At 38.0% G+C, this 24,029-nt stretch overlaps 1 protein-coding gene across 2 annotated transcripts in view; it reads left to right on the top strand.

Annotated features, from left to right (window-relative positions):
• The window catches only part of wasf1 (WASP family member 1), a 110,425-nt gene that overhangs the window by 70,744 nt on the left and 15,652 nt on the right, over window positions 1-24,029 (top strand). For both annotated transcript variants that reach the window (XM_036582297.1, XM_036582296.1), the window contains exons 4-5: window positions 4,123-4,276; window positions 9,080-9,197. In XM_036582297.1, coding sequence (XP_036438190.1) covers window positions 4,123-4,276; window positions 9,080-9,197 — 272 coding nt within the window. The remainder of the gene's footprint in view (window positions 1-4,122; window positions 4,277-9,079; window positions 9,198-24,029) is intronic.

Genomic DNA, 24,029 nt, shown 5'->3' with positions numbered 1-24,029 from the left:
CTTAACTAACTATTCACTATGAAATTCTTGAAAACTGTATTAACGTTTATAACAATGAACAGTGAACAGAGAGACAGACTTATTAATGGACACAACTCAAAAGTTTTATTTTCAATAATTGATTGCCTTTTAAATCCTAAATTAACCAATTATTATCTCACTAAGGCTTTGACATCAAAGTGTAATGATTTTGCATTATATTTTAATACAAAAATCATTAATATTCAGTCACATTTTATAACTGCAAACCTACCAGTGCTACTCATACAGACTATTTTTATTCACAGGCAAAACCCTATGAACAGAAAAATTGTCATGCAGCTAAATTCCTCCACCTGTGTTTTAGAATCTATTTCACAGACTTTGTCTAAGTGGGTTAGACATTGTAAATTGTTCTTTGGAAACAGGCAAAGACAGAGAAATGCTTAAAACAGCAGTTGTAAGAAGTTGTAAGAAGAAACATAACCTTGATTCCTCATTTTTTGACAACTACAGACCAATCTATAACCTCCCATTTTTGAGAAAAAAAAATTCTTTGAGTAAAAAAGCTTAATGATTTCCTAAATGAACGCAATATTCATTACGAAGTCTGTCTTCAGAGCCTCACAGCACTGAAACAGCCTCAGAGAAAGTAGTAAACGATCTGAGAATAAATACTGATGCAGGTGATGTCTCTATACTTATGCTTTTGGATTTAACTACTGCATTTGATACTATGGACCATAGAATGCTTCGAAATTGGCTTGAAAATTTTGTTGGTCTTTCTGTAACCATATTAAACTGGTTCTCTACATATTTAACTAGAAGACACTATGTTGTAAGGATAGGTGAGCATAATATTCTCTGTGGGGTACCACAAGGCTCTGTACTTTGTCCACTTTTATTATCTTTGTATATACTGCCACTGGGTCAGTGACTCTTTGAAAGTCACTTAGAACCTTTTCTCTTGGTATCCTCATCCAGAATCAAGGTCAACTGGAGGCATCTGCACTCTTTATGTTTCTCCACTCACTTATTCAGGTTTTTCCTTTCATTTCTCACTCATTCTATAGCATAATACCACTTTTTTTCTAATACTGATATTGAAACCTTGAATATTCGCTGTCAATATTTTGTTCTTTAAAAGAGCTACATTTAACTGAACTACTTCATTTAAGATGGCCATTTATAAGCACAATGTTCATGCTCTCACAATAAAGAGGTATCACAGTGCAAATGTGTGCAAAACACAGGTTCAAATACACAAATTACATTCTGGCATAAAAACAAGTAGCTATTTGTTATTTTTATGTTGATCTTAGGCTGCTAGACGCTCTTGGTTGTTGGATCCATGCCATCTCTAATCGTAGCTTGACGTTGCGTTTCGTCGTGTTCATTTTGTCAGCGATCTTTTCCCTCAGACCACATGACTCAACTGTGACACCTTTTTCTCCCTTGATGGTTAATGTCTCACTGATAATGGTCGACATATTGCTCCATGTACTCACTTCCATTGTAGATTGCACTAAGTAGACCGGAAAGTACACCCTTGTGGTGATTAGAGTCACTGTTTAGTGCCCTTATTTGCTATGGAGTCCCGCAGGTGACTGTAAATGGCACTTAGTACCCTCAGTGATCCTCCAATGGGATCTAATTAGACATCGTGTGATGCATTTGGGTAAAAGACAAGTTAAAAGGGGTTCAGGCATATTTGTGGTTGTATTTATTCTCTGTATGCAGTTTTGGATAAGGGCAGATAAGAGTGGTGAGCTTGTAGCAAGGCTTAGTCTATGGGCATTATAATTGTAATGCCTTTGCAGGGTTTCACTTCAATGGAAACTGTATTATTGGATAATGTTTTTCCTTGATTGACCATTCATTTTGTTTCATGTTCAAGCCCTTCATGCACCTCACCCCTCCTGAGTCCCCCTGGCTATCTTTGAGATTTACTTTCTTTCTCCAGAAGTGGTCATTTTAACTACAGCATTGATTTTTTTTCTGGGGCATCTCTTGAGCCTTTATTCTAAATGGCATGAAATGCCACAAAAAAGAACATTTTCAGAATGGATATTTCATCTAAGGTTTTGAGAGCTTCCTAATTAGTGGATTGACACAGATTGCTTTATCGGGTCACTCATGAATGGGAACAATAGCTAAGAGCAGATCAGCATTCTTAGACATTAATTGTGAGGATAATGACATAGATGATCATTAAGACGATAGCGGCTGCTATTTTGATGCTGATTGGCTTGACTCTTTTAATGCTATTCAGCTCAATAATGTCTCCACGCAAACATGCGATTAATTTTAGCTCCCTGTTTCTACCCTGTCGACTTCAGTGTCGTTAGCTGTCCATCAAACAGAGAGACGGAGAAAGAGAGTGAGGGAGAGAGAGAGAGGATGGAAAGAGCTAGAGAGGAGAGAGCATGAGCCATTTTAGTCACGAAAGAGTGAGGAAGTGATAGATCAAGGGGAAGAGAGAAAGCAGAGGAGTGACACGGAAAGACAAAGCACGTAGTGTGGGTGGACAGATGCTGGCTAGGGTCCTAACTGGGCTCTGAAGGGCCAATTTGGTGCCTGTTAACATGGCTGTCGTGTGTGACACGCCACAGGAGAGTGTCTGCCTGGTGGGAAAGTGACATAGATTAAAGACAAGCTAGTGCGTTTTAACCCTTACCAGTCACAGTTATCACTAGCGATAACAAAGGCATGGTGACATTCGATACGAATTACTTCTGACTCATAGCTCATTGAAACAAGCAGAGTAATTCTGTTAAAAATGCAGATTCTGAATCAGTTCCTCAGTAGTGTTAGTGAGTAACAGAGGAGAGAAGAAACATATTTTACGTTTCTGTCTTCTTATGAGATTGAAACAGTAAGAAAAGACAAAAACTGAAGATTTGAGCCTGTCAGTGTATGTACACACCAGAGGGGAACCCCCAGGGCCTTCCAGGCCTTCAGAGTGCTACTCTTGTTTCATTGCCCAGTTCTGGATGTAAACAAAAGGGTTCAATTCTTCAGACGGCAAGCAGAAAATTTGTCAATCAGGAACTGTGTTTAATCTAGAATGGCCCAAAAATGTTAACGCACTAACGAACTACTGGAACCCGGTACGGACGCTGGCAGAAGTTAGTATTACCATGCAAGTGTTTTTTCTTACAAAAGAAGGTTCTTCAAGGGCTCTTTAGTGAAGAAAATGGTTCTATATAGAACCATGAACACTCAAAGAACCTGTTGCATGATTAAAGGGTTCTTTGCATCATGAAAGTGTTCTTCAGACTGATGGAGAATGTGTCATTAATGGTTCTATATAGAATCATTTAGAAAAGGGTTCCATATAGCACCAAAAAAGGTTCTGCTATTGTGGCAATGTCAAGCTTGATACAATAGAAGAACCCTTTTTGGTGCTATATGGAACCCTTTTCAAAAAGGTTCTGTATAGAACCATCTGTAGCACATTCTCCATCAGTCTGCACAACGATTTCACCATGCAAAGAACCATTTAATTATGCAGATGGTTCTTTGAATGTTCATGGTTCTATATAGAACCACTTTCTTTACTAAACAACCCTGGAAGAAGCATTTTTTTAAAATGTAGTTTTGACATTTATGGCTATGTTATTTTATACATAATAAAAGCTTATACAATGTGCATTGTAATATCATAGGCTACTAGATGTTTTATTCCATAATTCCATATTATTTAGCATTTAATAACTTTGTGTTTCGCAAAGTGCTTGAAATATTAAATAGAACGTCTAACAATACGTTTTGGCAAATAGCCTTTGATATTGAAATCCACATTGTATAAGTTGCATTATGTATAAAATAACAAACACTGTTAATGTGGCATGTAGTGTAAATTGAATGTATAGCAAAATGACTGTAATAACTGTCAATATTTAAAGGTTAAAGTTAAAGCAGTCTTTTGTCTATGGCAGGAATTTTTTAAAGTCCTACAAAAATCAGTATTTTATTTACAGAAGCACACACTCACACAGTAGAGTTTAGCTTGGAGATCCATCACTATAGTTAAGATCAGTGCATTAAACTTGCCCTCAGATTTCATCCAGCTACGCTCCATGAATTCACAGTGATCTTTTATTCTCTCTCTTTCTCTTTCTCTACGTCTCTCTCTCTCAGTATCTCTGCAGGACATCACTATGAGGAAGGCGTTCCGCAGCTCCACCAATCAGGACCAGCAGCTGTTTGAACGTCAGTCCCTGCCAATGCCGCTGCAGGAGACTTTCAACCTCTGTGAACAGCCACCACCGCTCAACATCCTCACACCCTATAGGTCAGTATTGTGATATCACTACTATACCAAGAAGGTTTTGCTAAACTTCTGAAAAAAAAACATTCTCACATCATTGCTGCAAATCCTCAGATTAAAAATTTTAAAGTTTAATTTTAGATTGAGATGATTTTTCAGATGGATACCAATTTCTCATAAAGCTCATTTTTCATATTTCTGAAGACTTCTGTAGATAGTGGATTGTAGGGACGATAAGCAAAAAATCAATAAGTCAGGCCTCTACTGTTCTGGGAAGGCTTTCCACAAGATTTTGCAGTGTGTATTCGGGAATTTGTGAGGTCAGACCATTATTCCTCCTCCACCAAACTTATTGTTGGCGCTATGAATAGGTTGGCATCAGCCAAATCCAGATTCGTCTATCAGACTGCCAGATAGTGAAACGTTAATTCATCACTCCAGAGAACATGTTTCCACTGCTACGGAGTCCAGTGCTTAGCACCACTCCATCCACTGCTTGGCATTGCACATAGCAATCTTAGGCTTGTGTGCAGCTGCTCTGCCATGGAAACCCATTTCCTGAAGCTCCTGACACACAGTTCTTGTGCTGATGTTGCTTCCAGAGCCAGTTTGAAACTCTGTAGTGAGTGAGGCAACAGATGATGGGAGGATTTTTACTCATAAAATGCTTCAGCTCTCTGTGAGTTTGTGCAGTCTATCACATTGTTCTTGAGCTGTTCTTGCTGCTAGATGCTTCCATTTTACAATAATTGCAGGACAGAGATTTCAGGAACTGACTTGTGACAAAGGTGGCATCCTATCTGACGGTCACTGAGCTCTTTGCTATGACCCATTCTACTGCCAGCATTATTTTATACACCTGTTAGCAATGAGGGGTGTCCACATACTTTTGGCCATATATTGTGTAATTAAACACAAAAAATGTTGTTTCTCATGGCCTTTTCTCTGCACAGAGCAGCTAACGAGTAAAACTAGGACTGGAGTTTCAGCTAATAGTAGTAGTAGTATAACTGTGCTCAGTGCGTATGTATACAAAATGTGCAGAAAAAAAACGATAAGTTTTAATTATTGATTTTATGGATATAATCGGTCACCGTCAGTGATTTGACTGAAGCCCTAATTCATTGTGCATTGAATTCTTTGCCAGTTTGAATGTATAGAACATGATAGTCATCCAGTTCCATTATGGGTGCACTTCTGTTTATTTATTCATTTTATATTTGATCTGTTTCTTTAAACAAGTAATGTATTATCAGATATTCAATATATTTAATGCTCAATCAGCTATTGGTTGAATAACTTTTATTTTAGCCAGTGTTGTGGCTTTATGTCATACATAATGTGTGAATGCTGTTGCTGTACTGGAAATATTTCAGTGTCTGAAGAGGATATTAAAACTGCAATCTGTAATATCTGCAATGAAAAAGAGGACAAACTACACTGAAGGCTTTTGATACCTGTTACTGTAAAAAGAGCACTTTGGTTTGTAAAAAGTACCTAAGAAAACTGGCCATTCATTGATCAATGCACCCCTAATAGCTGACTCAAAAGCATAAGAATGGCCAGAAAAATCCCTACGGTCAAGAAGACAACATAACTCTATTCTGTTCCAACTGCTGACTCACATGAACCACACTGGCTGCCATGTCATTCTGAAACAGCCACTTCATTTGAACCTCAATTTTTATACCTCACTGGTTTAACAACAAACTGGACAGGCTTTAATTTTATTTAGCCATAAACAAACAAAATGAAAAAGCCAGTCAAGCAGAAGACAGCAGGAACTGTAAACTCTTTATGAGCGTAACAGGTTTGGGTATTTTTCCGTAAGTCTAAAGCTCTTAACTTGCAGTCCTGCTTGTGTAGATAAAAACAACTGGGCCTCTGGAGTGATTGGCTTTTCAATTCCATTTAATATTTCGTTTTCATGTTTAGCCATGTAAATTAGTTTTTTATGTCTTCTATGAGGTCAGTCTGTGTGGAATTTTATAAAGACCTGCAGATACACAAAAATGAATAGTCAATAGGGTCAAGTGGAAATCACAACTCTGTAATCTTCTGTATGTTTATGTGCGTAAAAACCTCACTCTCTCTTATCCAAGCGCAGGCTATCGACCCAGCCTGTCAGCCTGTGTGTCTAGATAGTGGGTGTTTGGGATCCTCCTTTCTGGATCTTGACCTTGGAGGCAGATGCAAACAAATGGACAGAACGTTACGGTTGTAAATTCAAAGCGCGTCTCAGGAGCGCATGTATAAAATCACAAACTTTCCTGAGATAAGCCAATGTAGGTCAGGGTGTGCAGGGACTGAGCTGAATCAATTGCTCTGATGTAGTTTGTTCTGCCAGAGTGGATTTTTCAAGTTACTGTTGCTCACTGCGGCAGAACGCTAAGGATTCAGAATGAATGAGCTGTAAGTCCTGTGATTAGTGGCTTTTATTTATGGTTATTAATGGTTTTGAAACAAATGCAGTTGTATGCAAACAATACAAATAACTAATGCAAATGTTAATGCACACTTACTTTATCAGTGATTGACTTAATAGTAATTGCTAATTCCTTTAGTAATTGTGGCTTGTGCAAAAGTTTGGACACCCTGCTACACTCTACCGTAAGTCAGTACTTAGTAACACTCCCTTGGGCACTTTTTGTAGCCAGCTAGGTGTCTTTCCGGTCTTGTTTTAGGAATTTTCACCATTTCTTCCTCACAGAACACTGGAAGAGTCAGAGAATTTACTAGGCTCTAGAACTGTCATCAGCTGATGATTCCTAATGACAATTCTTGACCCGCTTAACCAGTCCTAGAGTCTATTAAGGCCAAATGAGTTAATTAAGTTCTGAGACTTTACAACTTGAAGGGTGTCCAAATGTTGCACATGCCACAATTACTATTTTATGTTTCTCTTTTTTTATGTTCTTTATAGGTTAATCATATTTAGTGTAACTGTAACATATTTTATGCAGTAGTGTGGTGCAGAAATTCTGTTTACTTCTTCTCACATTAATAGATAGATAATAGATAGAATGAGTCAGATAAAAGGTACCATAGTTACCCTTATATACACATCACAGTGCTTTATAATGTACCTCTACCTTTTCTCTCTCTCTTTCTCTCCCTCCTCACATTCACTCATTACTTCAGGAAGACGACTCTAGCACCTCAAGCTGTTTTTGCTAGACGTGACAGCTGTTATGCTCTTCTTCCCTTCAGCTCAGCCTCCCTCCTCTCCTTACTACTTGTCTTCCTCTCCTGTCTTCCTCTCCTGTCTTCCTCCCCTCACTGCTGCTGATTCCTCCACAGGAGGCCTCAGCTCCTCTCTCTTTCTCCTCATGTGCCCCACTCACACTTTTCCACTTTGCAGTCCTGTTTGACTTGATTGATTTTTATTGTAAATGGATTGCACTGTGCTAGGCCATTTTGCAATATCGTATTTACGATAACAATTAGCACATGATGTATTGGACAGCCTTAAATCGATAGTTGGCAAAAGATCTAAGTTGCATAGTTTTCTTTTTACTTTAAAGGTGGTCGATCAGCCAAGTCACATTTGGTGTCTGAATTTGGCTTCCTTGCTTTTGTACTGGAGCTGTGAGGCTGCGATGGAGTTAAAGTAATGGAAACTTGTGACCACCAGTTAGCATCGCTCAGTCTGCTGTGTAGTCGTCACTGCAACGTTGATAATACATAAACTGCATGGAGTTGTTAAGTAATCTCAGATAGTATTGCTTACGTGGTTTTTATGTATGTTTGAATACCTCTGGTCAGATGACATGTTTTGTTGATTTTCTAAGTGAAGATAAGTCAACATCCTCTATAGAGGACACACCTCTGCACATTTTAATGCACTTTTACTATTTATTTGCTGAATTCAACATATTCTGGGGAAAAACAAACATAAAATGTAAAAATACATATTTTTTATATTTTTTCCAATATGTTAAACTCAAACAAATAGAAATTGTGCACTAGTTTGCAGAAAAAATGCCAAATTTGAGTTTGTTTCTTGTAGAGGATGTATTTGCTTATTTTTGCTTATTTGATTGGGGTGTTCAAACTACTGCAAATGACTGTATCTATAAAAATAGAAAAAGGCTGTCGCATATTTATACAATAATTTAGGCATGCAAGTAGGTGATGATTTAGGCATGCTGTTTGCACAGTGCTAATAGGTGGAAGTTTCCATTACTGCATAACTAAAGAAGTAAACTTTAGACACCAAACAAGTCTTGGCTGATCGATTACATTATGACTAATGTGAAAATTGTATCACTTCAATGTTCAATGGATAAATCCATCTCTCAGCTCACTTTAGTTGAGGGAGTGACACGATTTGAAAAGTATTTTATGTGAGGAGCGTTTGCAGGCATTTCAACTGCCTGTCTCATAAATGTCTCTCATCTCTCTCTCTTCCATTCTCTCTCTGCATATGGGAAATGAGGTTGACCAAGCATTTCCATTTATCCCCCTTAAATTTTGAGTGCTTTTTTTCAGTCAGATAACATTTTGACATAATCATGCAGCCATGTGAGAACAGTGAAGATCTGGAGACAGACAGTATCTAAGAATGACGCAAGATTGCAAGAAAAGATGTTCATAAACTAAAAAGACAGAAGAACTGTGAGAATATTGAAAAAGACCGGAGTCTAGGATGAGAGATGGACAGGCAGACAAACAACATAAATAAATAAATAATAGGCCACAACTTCAGAGCTGTTTTCTCCCACGCTGTCCGCCTGAACCCTGTGATGATGACTGTAGAACACTGGAACAGCCTGTTCCACCATTCTGACGGAAGAGTGATATATCTCTCTGTGTCTCTTTCTGTAGGGATGATGGGAAGGAGGCTCTAAAGTTTTACACTAACCCGTCCTACTTCTTCGACCTGTGGAGGGAGAAGATGCTGCAGGACACCGAGGACAAGAGGAAGGAGAAGAGGAAGCAGAAGGTAAGGAGTGGAAGAAGCACACACAGGAGAAGGCAGGGTCTCAGCAAGGGGTCTACCATATTTCTTTGACATGAGATGTTCATAAGACATGTAAGACATGTTCAGAATCAGTGAAAAGTAGCTACGCACATAACGAGTTTTAGCTACTCAAAATCCCAAACCTCTGAAACCAGCCTGGACAAGATATATAGCAAAAATGCCTGTGCATGAATATGGGGTTTAAAAAACGCACGTTATTCTATTCTGCAGTGAGAACTAGGAGAACATTGTACTACAATCTGGCATGCTTTTAAGTACCGGTCACTGTAGTCTCAGCCTCAGATGCTCCACCCACACGGATTGGGATTGTCTGATATCATTTGCACACAAAGTTGGGCACAACATATCAGGATTTTGTTATCAGTTGCTTTCAGATTGGCTATCCACACATTCATGTTAATGCACTTCTGTGCAGAGTTTTTATCATTCAGACAGGAAACAAAGACTGAATTCTAAAACACTGTTTTTCCAGTTAAACTCTATTCAGCAATAGCATACTGCTGCCTGCACTGGGCACTGAGCAAGATACAGGACTGTGCAAAAGTTTTAGGCACCTTTATTTAAAAAAATATATTGCTGCTGTCGGAACAAAACCTCATATCTGCATTTTCGTCATTTCTCAGTTTTTGACATAATTTGAAAATACCTGCAGTACCCTTTTTATTGTGTGTAAATTTTATGATAAATGGACCAAAAAAACTTGAATAATATATATATATATATATATATATATATATACACATAAAGCATAAATTTAAACAGTGTGCATACTTGCCTACACCTTTTGCACAGTACTGTACCGTGACAAGGTAAGCACTCCTTGGCCATGTTAGACCCTGGTACTTTTCATTCCTTGTCAGGAAGAGGCCATACTTACTTGAGCCCTGCTATATAACATGCACATAAATGTCATGGCAGATATCATATGCTGTCAGGAGTTGTTGTGGCAGATTATGTGCAGTAATAGTATAACAGTCTACATGTTTTAATGAATGCATGTTAATATGCTATATATGTTAATAATATACATATGTTGAGATATTAATATATATATGTTAATACTTTCTTCTATTACTTTATTGACTTCATTAATTATTGACAAACAACTTAGAACTTTAGATGTTATCCATTAATGAATGTATTATGTGAGTTTTTGCCAAAGACATCTAAAATAGTAATACCAAAAAATGTGTTTTTTATAAACCCCTTTAAAAAGAATGCTAAAATCGTAGGCCTCCAAATGATTTGGTAAACATTAACAAACAGCACTGGTTTTCTTGGTCATATTTTACAAGTGATAAATTAGTTGTATGTAAATTATTTTTGCAGCCTGTACTCTAAATGAAAACAATTTAGTTTATAGTAATATCTATAAATGCCCTGAAGTCATTTACAAACCTCTTTACACTAGAATAGGAGATGTTAGTCCATAAACAGCCACAATAAATACTCTTGTTTGTCAGTTATGCAATAACAGTTAATGGTTGCCTTGTAATCTATTGTCATTTTAGTTAATTTGCATGTGATATAAGCCATCATTGCATTTAACATTATGGCATTTTATGACAGTTACTGATAATGGTAACATAACACTGTTATATTACTGAACAAAATCTGTCATGACAACATAGGACATGTTTAGCCATGGTTATGTTATGTAGCCGGGTAGTAAAGCGAATGGACAAAAATTGTGCAGAACCAAAGTAGCAAACTTTAACATCAGGCTAAACAGAGCTAATCGATTACATTAGAGGGGTAAGAGGAAAATTGTGTTTGATTTGAAATTTGCCGAACTGTCGCTTCATTAAGGTTCATTATCTGCTGACTGCAGTATACTTTTTGCTTTCTGAGTGAAATATCTCTGAGCGTTTGCTGAACAAGAGCTCTCCACTGCCTCATAGACGAGATGGAGTTGTGGGGGCGTATGACTTCGGGGGGTAGTGGACTGATTGGGCTGGTGTGTGTATGTGTGTGTGTGTGTGTGTGTGTGTGCAACACAGACTAGGCTGAGTGAGTGCTGATTAGATGTTGGGGGTTATGCTGGGCTTGGCTGAATGTTTTCAGTGATTAACAGTTTTGGCTGCCCTCTCCACCTTCCCCATCATTAGAGACCACAGCAGAATGAAACCCCTTACATTGACTGCTTCTAAATTACAGACTAACACACATACATATACACACACACACACACAATGCGGACCACCCCCCAACACCAGGGGCTAATCAGAGGCTAATCAGAAGCAGATTGTGTTTCTGTGCATGAAGGCAGTCTCTCTCAGTCTTTCTGCCTTTCTCTCTCTTTCTCTATCTATCTTTCTGCCTGTACTGCCACTGTTTCTCTCCCCCTCTTGTTGGCCTGTAGCTGTATTTCAGAGAAAAGAATCTGTGTGTGTGTGTTTTTATGGTTTATGGCTTTAATAAGAGAGGGCTGGACTTCAGTGTGAGTAGACGAGACTGCTCTCTGCTCGGTAATTGAAGAGAACAATGCGATGCGAGCGTGTGAAGCGTGTAATGCATTCTTTGCGGAAGATGTCATTCCTGCTGCCCATAATGATACCCCAGCGTCGAGAGCCCTTAAACCAAGTCGCTGTCCACGGCTGTGGAGGCCAGCCTGCCCCCCTTTTCCTGAAACAAAATGGCCCCTGTCAGTCTGCTGACAAACACCAATCCCAACACTGTCATACAGCAGACAAATCTCAAGCGCTTTAAAAATGGAAGTGGAAGCCGGAGATGACAGAACAGACGATTTATTCTGGCTTGTGAGTAGTGTTATTAAGTGTGGTTGTCAAATATACTTGTAATTTTTCAAAAACTGAAAGATCCTACGCAACGGCTTGTTTCAGCATAAAGAAGGAAAAGGGGGTTCCACTCGACTACAACAGAGGTGTACAGAAAAACATTGGGCTTTACATAGAGGTGGGCAGTACAGAAGAAATGATAACACTTTACTGGAGGGTGGTGTTCATAATTATACACGACACCTACATAAGTCTTTCATGACAACCGACATAAACATATATAGTCCATTCTACCAAATTTGTTCAAACTGCAGTCTCACAGTAAAATAGCTGTTTTTAAAAAATTACTATTAAATCGAAGGCATTAATTATTGGGAGTACTATTGGAAGGCAGCTGTCCGAAACCCGAACCCTTAAATTTCAACTTGTGAAAATTATACATTCTTTTTTTTTACAAGATCTTTTGGCTTTCTTTTAAGGCAAAGTTTAAAGATTTAGATTTATCATGAGTTTAAATTTGAAATAAAAAAACTTTATTTAAAAAGTGCTGTCCCACGATTTCATGTCACCACCGAAACATGAAGAGTTTCAGGTTATAGGCAGAGACTTATTTTGAAGTAATTGTGTCCCACAGTCTAAAAATCAGTGTGTAACTTTAAGAATTATCTCCACAGAAAAACATATTTTCTGCAATTAAAACTTTTTCGTGTTTTAAATAAAAAATTTTAGAAAAATATTCTAATGTTATGTGTTTACAACTGTTCAAAACTGTGTTTGGTGGTCATGTACTGGTCATGTACTGCTCAAAATTAGCTAAAATACTGGATTGGTATTTCCAAAATAGATGACGAACATACAGTAGAATACAGTGAAATAAGCCATAAAAAATCATGTTATTTCAGTAAAATATAAATGTGAATGAAAATTGTGATTTCTGCCCAACTTAATAGCCTTACAATAAATTACTGTAATATTACAATTTTATTTTTCTCTATGGTTTTCCACATTGCTGTGGTCAGGTTTAAAATATAATGGGATAATTAATTATTCATTATTTTATATTACTTCATTGGATTAAAAAGTTTTTTTAATAATATGAATTGCCAGATGCTTGCATGGTTAATTCACAATTGTTAATGGTTAAAACACTTTATTGGTCAGTTTATTTTATTGGTTGTTTTAGCCAGTGCTTCCTTCAGGAGTGTTGTAGTACTTCAATCTGGTCTCAGTCTCGGTCCTGTCTCAGTCTTAACATCATTTTGACTTGGTCTTGTTTCGGTCTCGGGGTAAGGTGGACTCAGAAATTGTTCTCGTGACCAGACTCCACCTGATGTAATAGTAAACTGAACTTGTTTTCTATCATTATTGAATATCAAGAATACCTTCAAACACAATAAAGCCATTTCTCTACATATTTAAGTAAAATCTGTTCATGGCTTGTGGATGATCTAATTAATCCTTTCCATGATGGCTTAACTGGGTATTATTTGTTTGTTGATGTTCATTTGGTTCCAAAATTCAAACATCCCCTGAGGGCAGATCAGAATTACTATGTTTTCATTCAGTAATAAAAATGGCTGTATGTTATTTATATTCAGTTGACCTTAGGTGGTGAATAAGTTTTGGAGAAGAAGGGACAGAGAATAACCTTACCTTATCATCTGCTTCCAAAAGTTGCAATGCAATGTTGGACTAAGACTATAATATAATAATAATAATTCATAATATTTTTACACTAAAAATGTTACATTTTACAAGTTTGATTTACAGAGATAGGTATGGTATCCACCTTATTAAAAGAGCTACTTGTTATCTAGACATCTCTGTTCATAGGCCTTCTCAGAGTCAGACTGCTGATCTAGGATCACATTTACTTCAGTCCATATTAACATCAATGGATGGTAAAAAAGGAGATGTGACCCAGACACAGCACCCTAGGTAGCTGTCTCTGTCAGTTAAAATCATTTAAACGAAATTATATTAGAGTACTTTCATGGAGTCTTTGAATAAGGATTTTTAGGCCGTCATGTCATTTCATATAAACTGTTGTGGACAGTTTGGCTGTTTTGTGGTGCTTTCTCTGCCAGTTACCATGGTTCAGTTTTTCACTTACACACCTACAAATGTCATATAACATCATTACAGTAGGGCTGCGACTATTTCTATAATTGATTCATTGTATTAGTATCAACTTTGTATCAGCTGAAAATTTCTGGATCAGATATTAAAATAATTATCAGATTTCTATATCTATATAAAATTACCTGATAAAGGTGTAAGTAGGCCTGTGCTGGCAACAGAGTCCCCTTATTTGGAAAGTAACCACAATAAATAGTTAAACCATTTTTTTTCTGAACTGTTTCATTCTGCATTTTTCTGACTGTCCCTTACATTGAAGTGGATGTGGGAGAAAATACAGTGATATAAAGTGAATTGAGTCTTTGTCAAAGAAGAATATGTAATGAAGCACAGTTCAGTGAAAGCTGTGGTTGTTTAAGATTTCCATCTTTAATTTGGCCAAAACCCTAATTAATCTAGCAAGAACGAACAGAATTGTGAATGTCACATGAACTGTATTGTCTGAGAGTTGTGGATGCTTAGGCTGGCCCTTTGCTACCTTCTCTGAAGTAATTTCGGCTGAGGCCATTTGAAATGACTTGTTTTGCCTAATGAATGAGAGCTGAGACATGTTTTTACTCATATTTTTCCTGAGAACAAAGTCGTTTTTCAGACTGAAACTTGACTCTGTGGTGTGAGGATGTCCTAAAATATACACCGTACCATAGAGACAGCTTTTTGTACAGGTATGATATCAGCCAGCAGCGCAGAGCATGTTTAACCAGCGCAGGTACATTTCTACAACAATCTCATCTATCCTGGTACAATAAATGTGGTATTAATGTAGGATATCACATCACCCAACATTTAAAAGTTTAGTTATGTTAACATGTGGAAGTTTTGCTGTCTTGCTGTGGTTTGCATGCAATAAATCAGCAAACGAACAACAGTTTTTTAAACTGGTGGTAAATGAGTTTTTGCCATCACTGTGGACTGTTAACATTTCTTCGGGTACAGGCCTAGACGTAAGTAACGTCATGCATAGTGGTTTAATGTGAAATGGTTCAGAAAATAAACTTACCGAGTCAGAAAGTTATTACATGAAATGATTATAAATACACTGTCTAATACCTGAGACATTGTTTTATGATTTTATATATGTTATATTTTTGAAAGCCATGCAGGGTGGAGAGGTGCATACAGGGCATTTTAAGGCAAACTAGTCAGAAGACACATGTAGATTCCCTGGTTATTTTAGTTAGTAAATTAAATGCCTAAATTTGTGTTGTTGACGTGGTGACCACCACTGTAAAGGAAACTGAGTTGTCAAAGTTCTCTATAATAACTCATTTCACATCAGACTACCCTCATTATGCAAAAATTTTGAAAATTGATGGGATTCCCTTTTGAAAGAAGTGCTTCATTTAAAGTAGCTTGTTTTAAAGATTTAAGATTCAAGAGTTTTATTGTCATATGCACAGCAGAAACAGGCAGTTACACTGTACAATGAAATTCTTACTTTGCTGTTCCTCCATTCACCAAAAAAATCGAAATATAAAAACAATATATTAAATACACAGAATAAGTGGAAATACACTAAAAAATAGTAAAAAAGTACAGTTATGTGTGCAAAGTTGAAAGAAAAATTAAAGTTATGTGTATGTGTTATGCGTATGTGCAAGTATGTAGAGCAGCGGTCCATAAAGTGCTATGTTGCAAGTAACAGATGTAAACAGTAGTATTCTGACAGCAGCAGTACAGTGTATGTAAGGTGCAGTTACTGAGTGCAAAGTTAGCCAAAAGTTAAACCAGTTCAGAGTGGGAGGGGGGGAGAGGTAGTGAGTGAGGTGTTCACAAGCCTGATGGCCTGTGAATAGAAACTGTTCGTCAGTCTTGTAGTCCTGGACTTCACACTCCTGTAGCGTCTGCCTGAAGGTAGGAGTGTGGAGAATGTGTGCTGGGGGTTTGTACTGTCCTTGATTATGTTGTGTGCTATCCTCTCGAAGCACTTCATCACGATTGGGGTGAGCGCAACGGGGCGAGTCATTTAGGCAGGTCACACCGCTTTTCTTTGCGAGGGGCACAATGGTGGTGGTCTTGAAGCAGGATGGCACAAAAGCTTGCACAAGGGACAGATTGAATATGTCCACAAACACGTCAGCCAGTTCTGATGAGTAAACCCTGAGTGCACGCCTGGGGATGTTGTCTGGGCCGGCTGCTCTCCGTGGGTTTATTCTCTTGAAGGTCCTGCGCACATCCACTGATGTCACAGTGAGCGATGTGTTCTGCGTGTTCTCCTTGGCCATAACGTCTCTCAGTCGGCCAGGGTTGAGGGCCTCGGAGTGAGCATAGAACTCATTGAGCTCGTCAGGTATTGTAGCGTGGCTGGTTGTGACCACCCTGCTGGTCTGTTGGTAGTTGGTGATGTGCTGCAGTCCTTGCCACATGCGCCGGGAGTCTGCGGTGGTGTAGTAGCCCTCCAGCTTCAGCCTGTACTGTGTCTTTGCCTCTCTGATAGATCTACGCAGGTCATATCTGGACCTTTTGTAGTCTTCAGCGTTGCTGGTTTCTGGTTGGGGTATTTTCTGCAGCGCTTTGTAGGAACAATTGTTAGTAGTTTTTAAAGAAAAAATATTGTTAACAGAAAAAAGCGGAATCCTGTCATCTCTAATATGAACATTATTGTTTTTTTCAAGCAATCAATGCATCAGCAAAATCCATGTGAACATTTTTTAAAATCAACATAGTTTACTTTGTTGACTAATCACTGCAGCCATACATTACAAGTGCAGTGAAGCAACAATGTACAGTGATTACAGTATGTGCCATGTATTTCTGCAGAACACCAGTACCATCTATCACACCTGATCCTGCTAATGATTAGGCATGAAGCGGAGTATATCTCCTGAAGTAGGGTCAGTTACCATGCAGACAAAGCACTGGTCATTTAGAGCCAACATTATTCGCAGAGTATGATGTGACAGTAGCCAGCCCTGCTTAATCAGTAGCCAGATTCATGCAGAAAGAGAAACCAGGAGAAAGCCATTCATTCTCATTAGATTACCCGTGTGTGGGAAAAGCAGGCCTTGGATTAGGCAGCATTACATTAGGGTGGGATAGATTAGGTTAGCGAATGACTGATGGTCACGGCGCTGGTGAAAGTGCTGCAGCAGCAGTCTCTGCCTTTCTCTCTCCACCACTCATTCCCCATTGATATTAGAGCTGACATAGTGACTGACTCGCTTTCTCAGTCTCTGTGTTCTTTTCACTCTCAGTCTCACTCATTCTCTCTCTCCCTCACACGTTTTAGTAAAATGGTTGTGAGCATGTGACAGAATAATTTAAGAGGAAGTGTGTTGCATTAATAAAGAAGCAAACCATGTTCAACAACTATATACCTTAACTTATATATATATATATATATATATATATATATATATATTTTGTATCTTGACCATCTATATCAAAAGTATATTCACAATATATCTTAACCTATATATTGTAATATATCTACTATCTTAACCACCTATGTCAAAAGTATATCTACTGTATATCTACATTATATCTACCATATATCTTAACCTATAGATGGGTGACAAAGAACTGAACAAATGAGTGGAGAAACATAACAAGTAGAGATGCTTCCGGGGAGGTGTACTACATGATACAGTTATTTATTAATTAATATCCCACCTTGCTCTGAGGTATGTATTAATATGCTGGGTAGGCCTAGTTGACCTTGATTTTGGATCTGAGTGAGATTTTGGACTGATGGTCAAGTACATCAGCACTCTCCACCAATATTATCAAATTAAGGGAATATATTTTTTGGAAGAATGGCTCATCCCTCCAGAGCAATTCCAGAGATTTGTAGAATGTATGCCAAGGCTGTTCTGCTGTCTTTTCCTTTACTGTACTAAAATACTTCATGACGACTATCCTTTAATATATATAATCCAGTATATAGTAGATATACTTCAGATATACTGCATATATGTGCAGTATATCTACTATATTCATTTCTATAGATTGTCATTGTCCAAAAAAAACATGCATTTCTATGTTCTTCATTATTTGAACACGACAGCTGTTCTTTACATTGTGTGAAAACTTATACTTTACAGTCCTATACAGTTACTATTTTGGAGATGGATTTTTTTTTGGCATAGCGACAATATGTACATCTACTAAATATCTAAGCCGATATATTTTAATCTCTTTTGCTATTATACAGTAAATGTATAACAAATACTAGTGTACAGTTTCATGTTTTAAAGATGCAAAGCATTTGAGGTGGCTGTTCATTTCTAAATGCCCTACTTAGATTTATAAAAAGGTCTACAGTGACGTGTGTGTATTTGTGCGTATGTGAGAGGAAGAGGACAAAATAAAACCTCCGCTTTTGACACAGTGCTCTCAAGTCTTACTACGAACTGGACGAGAAGACTTCTACTTCTGTGAGCAGTTAAAGAGAAACGAGGATGATAAGAACATCAGACACACACACAAACACCTGCGGTGCCATCATGTCTGAGGCCGTCAGTGTGACGCACAGTCTGTGACTCGTCATTCCAGGCAGAAATATCGACACTCTGCATGTCATTCAGGGTTCATACCAGGAGACGCAAACAGACTCACGCTTTTGGCTCCCACTGACACACACACACACACACTCACACACACACATCACTACAGACCTTTTTAAAATTGTTTTTACACATCACCTCAGTGTTGGGGAAAAGGCTGTAAGTCACAAAGTCTGTCAGTCCATCCTATGCAAGTCCAGCTTGCGAGTGCTGTGAAAGTGTGAAAGTGTTGTGCATGCACTTGAAGACTTAGCAGATCCATTCGTCACCAGACTGTGAAGTCAGCCATTCACACTCAGCAACTCTATGCCCCTGCCATCCTGCAGCAGGGACAGTGTCAGCCTACCAGCCTCACACCACTCCCACAACAGTTACCCTGATGATGCCACCGCTTGCTCAGCTGTGGCCACTTGCATAAAACATCTTAAGTATTGATCTTAAATGTAAATGTAGAACCGTCAGAAACATTAGGGTCGCTCAACGTAAAGGGAGCAGTTCACTGACGTTGTTTAATTCAAGTTGGGCTTTTTTTTTTTAATTATTGAACGTTGCACATTCCAGTTTCCCTAATAAAGCTCTCTTTATAAAGACACATGCAGTTTGAGTGCACTGACAATACCCACAAAATCTTTGAAAAACCTTTATTGTGACATAATTTATCACAATAACAATAAATATTGTCAAATTTCCCCCCAAAATACTCAGTTGTGAGTCGGAGTCAAGTTGCAAGTGTGACCCAACATGTGACCCGACTCAAATCCTCATCTCTGCTGTTTATCCTTATGATATCTTCACATCACCCACCCTTAGGCTGCCTTACATGATGAACCTTTCATACAACTTTAGTTGCTTGAAACTTGCATGAAACTAAATAAACTAGATTTGCATAATGGAAAGCATCAAGCAACTCATTCGAAACTCAGCCTCAACAAATACAAGCATCTCAACCTCGTAAAACAAGTTTCATGAAACAGCCAATCATTATGCAAATAACACATCATGTTATCACGTTGAAGAACATACTTTCAAACTATTGATTTCACTGGATCAGTGGATGGGAACATAAACAGAAGACGGTTTATTGGGAGGTTGAAAATGAGACCCCCTCCCCAAACCACTCACTGACTCAAGGTTGGTAGTTAATTTTGTCAGTTTCCTGAGCCATGACAACAAACATGAGTTTCTTAAAGCTAATGTTTCTATAACCTGCTACATTTAAACAACTGCTTGTGCCATCATTTCTTCTTCTTCTTTGGTAGCCTGCTGCTATCTTGATCTGTGTAGCTAGATTTTTGTTCTTCTTTATGAATTTTACATATAGCTGAGATTTATTTGGAATCTCAACAATGAAAATTATTACAGACATGTGCTCCTTAATAAACATGTTTTTCCAGGACAGGGTGAGCGAGACACTAAGTAGGCTATAAGCATAATGGCTGCTTAAACATTTGTTTTCAAAGGCTTAACAAACCCAAACCCAACTCACCCGCAAGATATATTTATATAGAAAAAACTCACATATACAGAAAATAACGCTGGATAGATAGATAAAACACTGATATATAGATTTGGGAAAAGAATGGCACTGATGTAAAAGACATACAGATGATAAAAAAAATACAAAACATATAGAAAAATACAAGCTAGTGGAGTATTTGAATGTGGTGATGGATTCATGGTCAAAGGCACATCCTTATTTGACATAACTGAAGTTATTTCCAGCTATATGTGCTATGGAATGTAATATAGAAAAAAATCTTGGCAGGCTTTGTTTACTTTGTATGGACAAACACTTTTGTAATACAGTTCCAGTGTAGAGTTACTGTATGTATGTGTGTGTGTGTGTGTTTGGCAGAAAGCAACTGGTACTGAGGGCCCTGATGCTAAGAAGCAGAAGATACAGTTGTGCCACCTGTAGAGGAGAATCACTCATTAAAAATGAATGATCGCATATAATCTGATCTCTCTACACTCCATTCTGGAGCTGTTTGTCTGCACAGAACAATTTACCACTTAGCTCAGTGTGAGGATGTGTGCAAGTGTGTGTGTATGTCGTATAATTGAAGCATGGACATCAAGCCATATTTTCAGACGGATTCAACCAGTGGTCTCTACACAGCTGCTTCCAGCACAAACGGGAGCTACCATGAAATTCTCCTTCTGTCTTCCTCTCTTGTTCCCTTGTCTGTCACTCCCTCTTTCTTTCTCTCCTTCTTTCTGTGCCTCTGATCTCACCCTCTCTGTTTTCTCTCTCTGTCTGGCTCTGAGCAGCTTGAGGTGCCTTATCTAACTTTGCCGCAGGGTTTTATGGGTAGCCCCCATGAACTCATCCCACTCATGCCTGAGGTAAGACAGCAAAGAAACCCACCAGGGTCCACCAGCCTGCTGCCCACTTCCCCTAAAACCCAACTCACCAAAGCCCTGATCCCACTAACCCCCACTCTACCAACAACCCACAGTAACACAGCATGACCTGTTGGGTACATTTAGCAACATCTTAAGCACAAAGCCAGCTGTAGTAAAGGCTGCGCTATTGCTCGTTCTTGGATGCCAATAATTTAGTCCGGGAAGCTTTTTGAGTTAGAGTTTGTGACAGCTGCTGCGGCCAATTCATTTGATTTCAGAAGATTTATTTGAGTTGAGATATGCTACTGAGGTGATTTTGAGAGATTGTGAGAATAATATTAAATATTAAAAGTTGTAAAATAATAAAAATATAATACATAATGGTTTCCCAAAAGTATCTAAAGCTAAATTCCAGAGTGTGTTATTTTTTAATGTATAAAGCACATGGACGTGACTTTGGAACTCACACCTAGCAGTCTCTCCAGCGACAAGCGCTATTAACACACAAGTTACTTTAGTGTTTGTCATTAACAGAAGAAACAGCCATAAACCTCAGCAGGATCTGACAAACACACGTTTGTAGTAACTACTGTCAAAACGAGAGGATAGTTTATTACCAAAAGATAGAGTTTCTTAGTATTATGTATGTAATTTAATTAAAGGATTTCATAACATCAGTTAATGCTAAAATTGTCATGCTCGAATGTAAGCATAAGACCACACTGAAGCTGCAGTGGAATATGCAGGGGAATATTCACTGTTTATCTTATGCTGCTGAAACTGTTTGAATGCATCTGTGCTGACCAGTGCAGGGGAGTGAAGGACCCAAATAGCATTTTAATACATTATTTCTCATGTTCTTAACCATTTAGACGATTTCTTAAGTGTTACAGTTTGACACTTCATTACAGTCCTAATCTGTGTTTCATTTTTTTTTTCTGCAAAATTTGTAAGAATTTTTCGGCTGAAAACCAACTTTTTTCACTTTTTCCCGTTTTTGGCTGAAAACTTTCACTGCATCCCTGGTTTAATCTTAATGCTAAATATTGGCATCAGCCTCACCTAAAAGTTGAACAAGCCCATCTCTAAATCTTTGTAGGACCTAAAAGGCTTTTAAAAACTTTTTTTTTCTTAAAAATGCAGTAAAACTGTTATTTATGTTATTTATATATGTAAATAAACAAATGACTGTCAATTAGCATTTCCCAGTGGCTGCAAGTATGAAAAGCAAATATCCACACTCACTATTGGAATAGATGGGAGTCCCTTTATTTTGAGAGTTCCACTATAGATTTTGTACAGCAGCTGTAATTGTGCAATTTCTCCTGTTTCCTTTCTGTTAACATCCTTAGAATATTTCCTCCTTTTTTCTGCTTCATGAAGCTTCTTATCTATTTTGGTGTAGACAGCTTCACTGATTACAGTGGGTGGGTTTTGGATTTGTCGTTGTCGCTAACTTGCATCGCTTACTGTTATAACAAGGTGTAAGGTTTAGGTTTAATAGATTTAATAGAATCTATTACATCAAGGTGAGCATCTACAAAGCATCTATAGAGGGCTCTCAGATTTAAATGTAACTACCCAAAATCTGACCAATATGGCATCAGAGTGAGAGGACTTTGTCTGACTTTGGGTTGAAATACAGGGGATTAAGAACAGAGGATGATGAAGGATCATCAACGTTAGCTAAGAGAGTGGTAGCTAGGGGAACAGGAGAGAGCAGGCCTGAGGTTTTAGAGCAAGGCAGGCCTATATGTGAACAGCATTAATGCAAATGCACACACTGCTGACATGAGCACCTGGCACCACTCATTAAAGAATTAATAAAAGGATAGATGAAGAAAGATTGAGATATTTCATTATGTCATGTTTCCACTAAAAAAATGTGTGGATGTTTAGCACTGTGAGTGTGTGTGTATGTGTGTTAGGAACGTTAATGATTAACTGATTAACCATTAACCAACAAATACATAAATGTACAACCAACACTTTCAGTTAAAATGTAATTAAATATTCGCTAAACAGTTGATAGTTTGGTTGAATAGGTTGGTTTTTCATTCAACTCAAGTGGTGTTGTTGAGTTGTTTGCATGATGCCGCAACAGCACTGCTCATTCTGGTTAACCTGTACCACCAGAGCTGTTGATAAAGGGATATAAGAGAGATAAAACCATCCTAAATGTGTATTACACAGTTTTTGAGTAGCTACAGATCTCGCTGATATAATGAAATTCATGCTTTTTGGCTCTCTGAGTCATTGGCAAAGACCCTTTTGTTAGAGTCAAAGATTGACCCCTGCTCATGTGGATATGTTGGCCATTTCTCAACAAAAATGACTAGCATATGATATGTGCTAAGGTAGGTCACAACTGACTATGTTTTAAACATCATGCTGCTTCTGTTGAGTTTAACCTTAAGCTATAGCTGCAAATGTGGTCCCATGACAAAAAAGCTTAAAAGCTGCGAGCTACTGACTTTCTGTTGATTGTTGTCAAATCATATCTGATCTACTTTCATTTGTGGTCCTAGACCGTATACATATCCGCTTTGTGGCCATGCAACCCTCGCTCAATGCTCAGACCAGAATACATGTTTTTTTCACTGCACACGTAGCATGATTTAGCGTTAACATGGCAGCAGCACCTAAAGGTCAGTATAAACAGTGCAATGCACCTGACCCTTTTTTGCCTTTTTTGTTTTCATGGGTCATGCCCTTTGTTTTAGATTTGTTGGTTAATGATTAAACAGAATTTGCCAAATTTGCATCCTGTGTGTGTGTGTGTGTGTGTGTGCATGTGTGTTTGACCAGTTTTTAATAAGGGTAATGGACCTTAATCAATCTTCATCACTGCTTGATTTCATTACGTTCCATTGGTAATGTATGAGTGTGACAGAGAGAGAAAGAGAGAGAGAGAGTGTTTGTGTGTTCAAGGGTGTCACAGCAATTAAGTGCTGAAGATGAGCTTGTTTATGAGAGTAACTCCACATCTCTGGTCATCACACACAAGATTGCCCTCCAAACCAGCAGCGTGATAATGAGCATGCCACAGCAGTACTAAATATCTC

The sequence above is a fragment of the Colossoma macropomum genome, unplaced genomic scaffold (assembly GCF_904425465.1).
Source record: "Colossoma macropomum unplaced genomic scaffold, Colossoma_macropomum, whole genome shotgun sequence".
Lineage (NCBI taxonomy): Eukaryota > Metazoa > Chordata > Actinopteri > Characiformes > Serrasalmidae > Colossoma > Colossoma macropomum.
Note: the sequence above shows the minus strand (reverse complement) of the source record. Positions and strands in the feature narration are given on the sequence as shown.